At 38.1% G+C, this 9,765-nt stretch overlaps 2 protein-coding genes across 2 annotated transcripts; one reads left to right on the forward strand and one right to left on the reverse strand.

Annotated features, from left to right (window-relative positions):
• Positions 1 to 1,415: 1,415 nt before the first annotated feature.
• Gnptab (N-acetylglucosamine-1-phosphate transferase subunits alpha and beta) lies at positions 1,416 to 3,830 on the reverse strand. Its single transcript, XM_068289343.1, has 4 exons — positions 3,779 to 3,830; positions 3,574 to 3,712; positions 2,151 to 3,511; positions 1,416 to 2,093 (listed from the first exon to the last, which is right to left on the reverse strand). The coding sequence occupies exons 2-4, from the start codon at positions 3,665 to 3,667 to the stop codon at positions 1,605 to 1,607; spliced, it is 1,944 nt and encodes a 647-aa protein (XP_068145444.1). The 5' UTR covers positions 3,668 to 3,712; positions 3,779 to 3,830; the 3' UTR covers positions 1,416 to 1,604.
• Positions 3,831 to 3,946: 116 nt separating this feature from the next.
• VhaAC45 (Vacuolar H[+] ATPase AC45 accessory subunit) lies at positions 3,947 to 6,484 on the forward strand. Its single transcript, XM_068290747.1, has 5 exons — positions 3,947 to 4,081; positions 4,160 to 4,285; positions 4,356 to 4,458; positions 4,847 to 5,120; positions 5,176 to 6,484. The coding sequence occupies exons 2-5, from the start codon at positions 4,197 to 4,199 to the stop codon at positions 5,880 to 5,882; spliced, it is 1,173 nt and encodes a 390-aa protein (XP_068146848.1). The 5' UTR covers positions 3,947 to 4,081; positions 4,160 to 4,196; the 3' UTR covers positions 5,883 to 6,484.
• Positions 6,485 to 9,765: the final 3,281 nt, after the last annotated feature.

Raw genomic sequence — 9,765 nt, forward strand, 5'->3', positions numbered from 1 at the left:
TTTGGCAACGCCCACCGCTCAGCGGGTGGTCACAATTTGCGGTAATCATCGTACCCCAAAACCGCAACAACAATAACAACAACAAGAGAAAAAGAAGACACAAATTTCCCCCCAGTGGGTTGTTAAGTGCTCCAGAAAGTCTGGCCACTAGCCAAAAGTCATAAAAAAGAACAAACACAAAAAATACCAAATTTGATAAACGGTTGACGACAAACTTGGCCGTAATCGATATGGAAAAATTTCGACTCACTTTATATACCTTGGAGTTTGTTCCAACATATCCTTGTATGAAGGATGAGTGTTAAACTAAATATTGATATTTCTTAATAGGATTTTCTTAAGTATTCAATTCGACTTTTAAGACATTTATTCTCATAATGAAACGAATTAAAACTAAAAGAATTGAATGAACACAAGTTTTCCCTTAGTGTTCGAACTTGTTTATTCATTCAATGACCGATTAAATCGAATGAGAAGATGGAATACTAATTGTAATTCTTGTACTAATACTAAATTAATAAAATAAACTCACTAAACTAATTTTTTTTTGGCTTTACAATCTGTAAGTTCAAAAGACATACTATATTATAATCCCCCTTAGCGATTTTCCACTGGCTTTAACTAAAATGACTGTAAAAAATATTCAACAGTTTTTTAAAATAACTTCTATTCTTTATAATTCTTCAGAACATTAAACGTAAGACAAAACAAACGATTAAAAAATATAAATAGATAATCATAAATGTACATAGTTGGTAAAATTGCTATAAACACTTCTTCTATGGAATCAATAATGGCATTAAAACTAACTAAAATAAACAAATTAATTTTCACTTTGAATTTAAGCTTTAGCAACTTTCTACTTCTCAATTCTAAGTGATTTTTGTTATTATTTGTTGAATAGGAGATCTCTTATATATTTCAACAGAAAATGATAATAATAAAAATTCAACAAAATATTCTTGAAAATCAATGTATAAGTCCTAACATCTAATTGTATGCAAAAAAAATAATCCCTGAATAATGCTAAATTTACATACTAAAATGGGTGAATTCATTTCGCGTTTCGTATTTGTTTGAATAGATATTCGAATAGAGTATAAAAGTTTTGTAAAATATTAATATATTTCAAATACATATAAAACTTATTGAGGGAAGAAAGATAATCCAAATCATCAAGAGATTCTAAGAGCAATTCATCTAATTTTGGCCTATATAAAATAGATTAAATTAAATGACTTTTGAAAACAAATGTAAATTGTTATAACTATAGATTCCTGTAAATTTTGAATGTGTATGTACATATATGTTCTACCGCTACTTAAATTCAAACTTCAAAAGCAAATGCCATAGCAGAGAGCTTAGAGAGGTAATTTCATGGGGAGCAATTGAAAGGATTGTGTATTAAAGAATCATTTTTGTATCTATACTAAACGTTTATTTGTTAAGTTATAGCCTCAGTTTCATTTAAGCTTAAAATTAGTTATCTACTAAAAATCTCTCTTAGCATCTATTGCATCTCAAAAGTTACATCTTATCACACAAAGCAAAATGAAAAACATAAACATGTATATAAAAAGATATAGACAAATGGAATCTCCGAGTTACAGTCGTTGGACACATCGTCTAACGAATTTAGCCTTATGCAAGCACATGAAACGCATCAAGAATATGATCAAAAGGATAGTTATGCCATAGCCAACAACAAGGACGGCACGTTTGCGTCTACGCCAGCGTTGATATTCATGCCACGATTCATAACGATTCCGAAACTGAGGAGGCAATTCAAATTTACTGCGACGTGGAAAATATGATAGATAGAAATCCTCCAGCAGATGACGAACCAATTCATTATCCTCGTTGCGTTTAAAGTCCAGATTATCATTGATGCAATTGAATTTGCGGGGATTACGACGCAGACGATCCAAAGATTCGACAACCTCAGTCAGATTCGAGGTGAGCATCATAAAGTTACTCGAGGAAGAACGTTTAGGGCTGACATTAAATTGATACCTCGGTCGTACAGCAAAATTGGCACTTAAAGCATCGGCCAAGAGGCCACACTGCGACACCAAAGAGCGAGTGATCGTGGGCTAGGAGGAAGAAAATAAATTAAAGATCTGCCTAAAGTTTACCCAAACAGAGCTTACCAAATTTGAATCCTCATAGCGTTCATAGACAAGTGTAGAGTGGACTATATTATCAGCTTGCTGATAAGAGCGTGAGCAATTCTGGACCACCTCCTCAAAGTAACGCATAGCTGCCCAATCTAAGGGTGGAGGATATAAACGTGTCAAACAAGTACGCACTTCTCGATCCGACCAGGAAGCTGAACCATCCGTATCGAATTCATCAAAGATCTCCTCCACACTCAACGTTCTCGTCTCACTCATGACAAAGGAATAATAAGCAAAGGCATATTGCAAGTCCAAGGGCGAACGGAAGCGCTGGCTGGCAGTAAATTTTAACTCCTTGTTGAATCTCAGTTGCATCTCCTCTATAATGTCCCGGTCGAGCAGAAAGCCCACATGGGCCAGCACATGACGAGCTTTGAAGCCGTAGACACGATTAAGCAGCATATTGGTGGCTATTAGGGACTGAGAGTAGATATCAGTAGATGATTTATAATCGGGCTGAGAAGTCGAGCTGGCCTCCAACTCTTTGTAGAGGGTCTTTAATTTATCCTTATTGAAATGCTCCACAATCTGACGAAGTTCATTTAATGTGGACACATTTCTATGGCGCATGACATCCTTGAAGTTCGAGGAACTTCCCTTGTAAATCTTACGCAGTCCTTTATATCTTGGAAATCTCCGTTTAGTGGTTGGCAAAGGAGCTTCCTGGCCACCTGGCTGAGTCTCTGCATCACTGCAATCGCCTCCGTCAAATTGACAAGCTTCAATGTTGCAATGCCTGTCACAGGCTCCATCTCCTATATAGGTCCAGGGGCAATCTAAACTACAATCGGGCACCATCCAGGCCTGATAGACCCGTACTCCCTCCGCCTCTGTGTACAAATCATCGGGATAAAGCGGTGCTCCTAGGAATATATCATCGTTTAAGTACAAAAATCGTTTGGATAACTTTGGTATGCGATGCAGAAATGTCTCTATGGCTGCACTTGAGAATGTGGGCAATTGCTCCACATCCGGAGCAAGTACCTCGTGTGGCACTATGGTCACTCGGTCATAGCTTAAATCCAGCCAATTGGGTATCTGTCCATTGGTCACTATATACACGTGACGTATCCAATTGGCGTACTTTTCTAAGGAACGCAATGAGTAGCGCAATTCGTTCTTATCATCGAACCGGGAGGGATCATAGTTTGGATTGTAGCGCCTTATGGACTCTATAAATTTCGCCTCCGAACCATTGACCCAAGTGTACACCGCGTCAATGGGCAGGCAGGGAGCATGTGGAGCTCGGTCGTCACTGTAGCCCTGCACTTGATCATCATCGCCAGACATAAGATTTCCAGCCAGCCACAGCATCAAGGCCAGACCTCCGATCACTAGAGGAGTCCACAAAATTTGTTAATCTCAAATCCTGAAACACCGATTCTCAGTTTCTTACCTGACAACAATTGAAACTTTCGGCGTGTTTGCATTTTTATCAGGTCCAGGGCACGCCGGACTCTTCGTTGCCAGGGACGGCGCCTCAAACGCATTTTCGAAGGTTATCACATTTGTGCTTCTAGGCTGGGCATGATTTTCTATAGCAAAGCAAAAGAATTATTATATTCAACCGTCAATTGTAAAAAGAAAAACAAATTTCTTGCCTGCAGTTGTTTACGCACATCCCATTAAGTTGTCCCACTATTTTAAACTCCCACTGTTTTTAATAGTGGCAGTTCGATTCCGATTACTTGATACTCCAACTCCCAGTATTTGGAATAATTATCGATTTGTTATCGTTTTAACGACGACAGAGGGCGCTTTGCGTGATAGTCGAGAGTACCACCTCTAATCACATGACCGTACCGTCATAAGGTTTTTTTTTCACACTGGAACAGACGAAATTGGGACTGGAGGAGATATCTAATTTTCCCATTTTTCTTTTGTAGTTTTCTGTTCAATTTTTGGTTCGTTTTAGTTTTTATTTGAGTTTGTGCACTTTTGTGTTTATGCTAATTTGATTTAAATTTAATTTTGCTATAAAGTGCCTTGTCGTGCCCAGCGAGAGAACTCGTAGCGAATATGTTGGGAAAATCGCTGATTGCGTTGTGCGTCATTTTGGGGGTCGCCTTGGCCGAACAAACGCCCGTCTTTCTATGGGGAGCCAACAGGTGGGCATTCCAAAAACAAAATAGAAATCATTTGTAATCCTTAATGTACCTTTGTGTTTTTCTTATCTAGTGCGTCACACCCTGCCTTGAGCACAGTGTCCCAAACTGAATTCGCTGATCAGCTGTCGACGTTGCTGGAAGATCACATGGTTGTGGCCTTTGAGGAAAATGGCGTAAGAGGCACTCGAAAATAATAAATAAGTTTTTATATACCTATGCATGCATCGCAGTGACATTAGAGAAATCGTCCAAGCTTCCTACTTTTATATATTCTCGATCAGTGACCTTTCATGAGGTGATATTTCTCCAGGAAGCCATCTAATGGTCAAAATATTCAGTTTCAATATTGATGAGGATAAGTTAGCTTACCTTCTGATCGGACCTTTATATGTGATGCATGCCACCAATATCATATGAGAGTGAATTTTTCGGAATTCTTAAGAGCTAATTTTACCAATATATAGTAAATAATTGTTAACAACGTCACTGCTTGGGTATAAAAGAACTTTGAATCGCTTTCAGATCATTTTTCAATATCATTTTCCTTAATCTCTTCTTTAGCTAAGCAACAAGGATTTCCTTTGCTCAAGTGTCGAAGGTCAACAATCGTGCTATGCCCAGTTGAAGGGGGTCAGCCCAAAGACCTACTACACCAGTGTGGAGAATCCCACAGAGGCTCTGCGTTCGGTGGCCACCAAGAGGGAATACAACACCATCAATGCCAGTGGCCAATTGGTTAAACCTTTGAAATGCTCCGTTGGCAAGGCAGTTACTATTACCTTCGATGATGCCGATGCTGATGTGGAGACACGTGAAGCCAAATTGGAGTCACATGGTAAGTGTATTACAAAGGCAAATGCATTTCTTCAGTATTAACTGACTCATTGCAGACGCTGCCATTGCTGCTATCACCAAGCAATTGGAGTGCAAAGTGGCTTATCTATATTTGGCTGCAGCCGGTACATCTCCGCAACCAAAGCAATTGAGCCGCTTGCGTCGTGATACTGCTGCCACAGTGGGCGGTAATATCTACTTTGGTGGAAATCAATTTCAGATTTTCTACACAGAAGTCAAATATAACGGAGAAAAAATTGGCCAACTCACGACGTCGTCCGATGCTAAAATCTCAAATGCCAGCACTACACAATTTTCTGTACGGATTGACACCGTTGAAACTGACAAACCCATTACCTTCGATGTTACCCTTAGTGGCGGCTATTATAGCATAAGCAATGTACAATACAACGGTGTTGCTTTCCGTAGTCCGGATGTAAATGCTCCCACTAGCTTCTCCTACACATGCGCTAGCCTGGTCTTGGCTTCGGCGGCCACCAATAATCAATACAACACCTTGAGCTTCACTTCCCTGCAGCTCCAGGCTCCATTCGATTCCACCTACCAGGAAAAATTTGTATTTGGTGATTCCTGGGACTGCGTCGGCTTTGTCACCCCCGGCATTCTGATGGGTCTTCTGGTAGTTGTTCTCCTGTTGGTCATTGTCTTTGTTGGCGTCTGCTGGATGATGGATATCAATACCATGGATCGTTTCGATGATCCTAAGGGCAAGACTATTACAATTAACGCCAGCGCTGATTAGTGCAATCACGCCCCCCTCCAAAACACATTTTTATTTTCCATCCAATGTTTGCTTTTTATCCATTCCTTATTTTCCTATCCCCCATTATTTAGCCAGGAAATTAGAAATTACACCGCATAATTTCCCTTTGCAAAAGTCAGTCCATATCCTCAGCATCAAAGAACAACCAACCAAAACTTGGATCTGACCTTTGCCAATGGAAATTCTGTTTCGCTTGAACGACTTTTCTTTTATTTTATCATTTAGCGTCAGTATTTTTTGCATATGGAAAAGTTACGCACAGTTTGTTGTAAATAGTTTGTAACGCGCGCGTGTGTGAGTGTGTTTGTATGCCCGGAAATTGTTCAGTCTTTAGATATATACTATATATACATATAACTCTTATGTCTAAGTGTTCAACAGTTTCGTTATTGTTTGCATTATTTATGCCTTTGTATGATAATTTATCATCCGCCAGAAATTCCTGAATTCGCCAGGCCTTTCTTTCGATAACTAAACAAAAAAAAAAAACTACCTTATAAAATACAATAAAGTTTTTCTTTTGTTGCAATTGTATTTTCCGAAACACATGTAAATTGTAATAAATTGTAATACCAACCTAAGAGATATACATATGTACTTATCAATTGTTTAAACATTTAGTGCAAATTTATTTCAGAAGATATTTGAAGAACTCATTGAGTTCCTTTTATTATAATTTTTGAGGAATATTTTAAGTAATTCTTGTCAAGTTGATTACCCTCGAAAATTTACTAGATCATGCCACATAGTTATGATCCATAATCGTAGAGACGTTGGCCAATCTAGAAAAAGAGTTCACAGATTCAAGTAAAAATCGTTTGGAAAGTTTTTGCTTATGCAGATGTTGTTTCCTTCTACAGTTACATATTCCATATCAAAAGGCTTATACTTGACCCATAACAACTTTAGGCAGAGTAACTGAATTTTAATTGAATTTTCATGGATTTTTCTGTGTTTGGAAAAAGTCATAAATACAAATCAAAAAGTTTTATGAAAATTTATTGAGTTCCTATTGACTGAGAGGGCGATGGTGAAGAGGTGGCAAATCCGCCAGACTACTCGCATGGCTGGCAGTAAAAACTTCATCCGAAATTGGAATGAAAAATATAAATTCAAAACGAAAAGATATGAAACACTTTCTGTCCAATAGGTTTCATTAAGTTGTTTAGGGACCACCCCCAAGTAGATGGCAAAAGAGGAAAAAAGACATTGTTTATGACATTTTAATCTCTTGTTTATACGCTTGACTTTCATAGAACTTTCCGCAAGTCCCTTCGCTCTTCGCTCTCTTCGCTCATGGCCCTCCCCCTTACCTAATTCTTTGGGCTGCTGGTCAAGGCGTACGTAAAATAAACTCTTAGCTTGTCAGCATCAGCACTCTGCATAGAGCAAAAAAGTATGCTACAGTTTTTGAGCCAGGAAAAGGACTCAGTTGACTGCACCCAAAGTGCCTGAGAGCCTTGTTGTTGTTGTTGGCGCTGTTGTTGCATTAGAAACAGGTCAGTGCTTTATGCACACAAATGAGCATCATATGACCCAAGCGAAACGAAATGCAGCCAAGATGAAAATGGAGGCGAGCCAAAAAAAAGGCAAAATTTGGGCTGAAAACTTGTGGGCGTTGATAAGGGTAAGAGGTTTATGGGTGGGCGTGGGTGGATGGATTGTAATTATGCATAAGTCAACACGCGGCATTCGTAATGAACTCTACTCTCAAAAGCGGAACGTTGAGGCACTTTGCTAAGTTCCTTTTTTTGGGTTTCTTTTTTATTTTTATTTTTGGCAACCGAAAATGTCGCCAACTGCAGCAGCAAAAACTTATCCTGGTCCTGCAAAGTTTTTGGCCACCACACCAAAACTAGCAACTAAGTGTATGAGTGTATGTGTGTGTGCAACTTTGAAAGTAACCCAAGCCAGGCAAATGGAGCCCAGAACCACAGGCTCAGCGGGACACAAATTGCAGCATTAGAAGAGGCACAGAATTCAAGGCAAGTAGGCAATGAGGACGAGGCGAAGGGAAAGGGGAAGTCAAACGGTTCCAGTAAGAATGAAGCAGGCGGAAAAGCTTCATTTCCAGTAGGAACCACACACATATTTTCGCTTGCTTCCTAAATGCAGTTTGCCAAAGTCCTGTCATTAAGTTGACCACCAGAACCAAATCATTAGCAACAAAAAGAGAAAAAAAGGAAAGGAAGTGAGAGGAACGGCAGAGAAACAATAAAATCGGCTGCAGTTAATGATGGCATTTGTCTACAGATCTCTGGAACTGACTCCCATTCAGAGCTCTCAGGGAGACAGAGCTGCTTATCTCTTGTAAGTGCCTTGTGTCTAACTAATATACCCCGATGAATGCCAGGGTAATGAAGTCATTTGTAAGGCCTTACAATTCCCTTTTCACATGACTTCAATAGCCACTCAGCCTACACACAACTTGTTAATCCTTTTCCATCTCTCTATGGTTGAAGCCGCCTGAAGTTAAAGTACATGAAATATTTTGTGTAGATTTTTAACATTTTTCCCAACAAAAAAAAAAAAAAAAACAAAATGTTGTTTTTAATTACAAAAATTTTAATTGAGATGTTTTCTCTTAAACAAAAGGGTTTTTGAACTGTGTGAGCAGTTTTTATTGTGTGAATAATTGTATACCCTGGAAAGTTATCTTAACCGATGGGACTAGATGGATTTGCTGAAAACAAATTAAATACTGTATTAAATTAAATACTGTATTTGTATTTACCTTATTCTTAATAGTGATTTAAGTTTTCAACAACTTTCTTAAAAATCTTTTCTATGTTTTTTTATCTACATAAACTATAAGATAGAATATTTTTGGACAATGACTGATTATATTATTTATAAATTTTGGTCCTATGCGCTTATTGTCTTTATGTAATAGAATTTAATGAATTTGTTTCCTCTTCTTTTTAACAGAACCAAGGAAAAATATGTCTGTATTTATGGGGAACCCCCGAATACGCAAAAAGCAGGAGAAGCCTTTTCATTTATTGATTTACTCAGAGATATTCCATTGAATAATCTTTTTTAGGGGTTATCTGGTTATCTATGAAGCCACTAAAATATTTATTATAGATGAAGTTTGTTAATTATAACTCGAATGAAAGTTTAAATTTAATAGTCTTAAAGACAAAGACTAAAATTTCCATTGAAACTAACAAAAGTTAAATATTTCTACATTATAAAGTTTATTTCCTAGTCTCAAGTTGTATCAAGGACGACTTTTTTCAAAGATTCTTAGATACTACTAAAAATTAGTTCCCCTTCGATATATACTTTCCACTTTCCATATACTTTCCTTTCCAGGGTATACAAAAACCTTTCTACATATGTATATCAATTGGGAAGAATATTACCTCATATACTCTAAAAATATTTTAATTTTATAGGGTATTTGGTAAAAACTAAGTGGTTTGCTTTAGTCGGTTTGGTTACTTCCTTCTGCCAGTTTGGATGCTGGTGAAACTCGTAAACTGCATCCACATCGGTTGGGGTCAGTTGTTTGCTGCTGGTGGTGCTCCTATTATGGGAGGGGGAGGTAGACAGAAATTAATTAGTTGTCATTTTTAACAATTGAGTGTGACGAGAGGAAGAGCGAAAGGACAGAGGAAACAACAAAATGTTGTAAGCAAATAAACTAGGCGAAGGAGTGAACGAACGAACGAACGAATGAATGAATGAATGAGAGGGCAGTGAGTCAGGAGAAAGGGGGCCACTGACAAATGATGTTTGTTGGTGTTGCCTGGGATGACATGTGACAGATAAGTGGCCCCCCTTTCTCGCCCAGCAAAAAGGTTTACAACCAAAAAACGAAGACCAACAAAAAGAAGCAAACGTGCCATTTATTATT

This window comes from Drosophila tropicalis, unplaced genomic scaffold (assembly GCF_018151085.1).
Source record: "Drosophila tropicalis isolate 14030-0801.00 unplaced genomic scaffold, ASM1815108v1 contig_593, whole genome shotgun sequence".
NCBI classification, from domain to species: domain Eukaryota; kingdom Metazoa; phylum Arthropoda; class Insecta; order Diptera; family Drosophilidae; genus Drosophila; species Drosophila tropicalis.

Bases quoted from the DNA above. Each gene is read 5' to 3' on its own strand.
- Gnptab (XM_068289343.1), bottom strand. From the start codon at position 3,667: ATGCGTTTGAGGCGCCGTCCCTGGCAACGAAGAGTCCGGCGTGCCCTG. The intron at 3,512-3,573 runs GTAAGAAACTGA...GGACTCCTCTAG, and splicing joins AAAGTTTCAATTGTTGTCAG to TGATCGGAGGTCTGGCCTTG. The intron at 2,094-2,150 runs GTAAGCTCTGTT...TCTTCCTCCTAG, and splicing joins GCTATGAGGATTCAAATTTG to CCCACGATCACTCGCTCTTT.
- VhaAC45 (XM_068290747.1), top strand. From the start codon at position 4,197: ATGTTGGGAAAATCGCTGATTGCGTTGTGCGTCATTTTGGGGGTCGCC. The intron at 4,459-4,846 runs GTAAGAGGCACT...TCTCTTCTTTAG, and splicing joins TGGCCTTTGAGGAAAATGGC to CTAAGCAACAAGGATTTCCT. The intron at 5,121-5,175 runs GTAAGTGTATTA...GACTCATTGCAG, and splicing joins AGCCAAATTGGAGTCACATG to ACGCTGCCATTGCTGCTATC.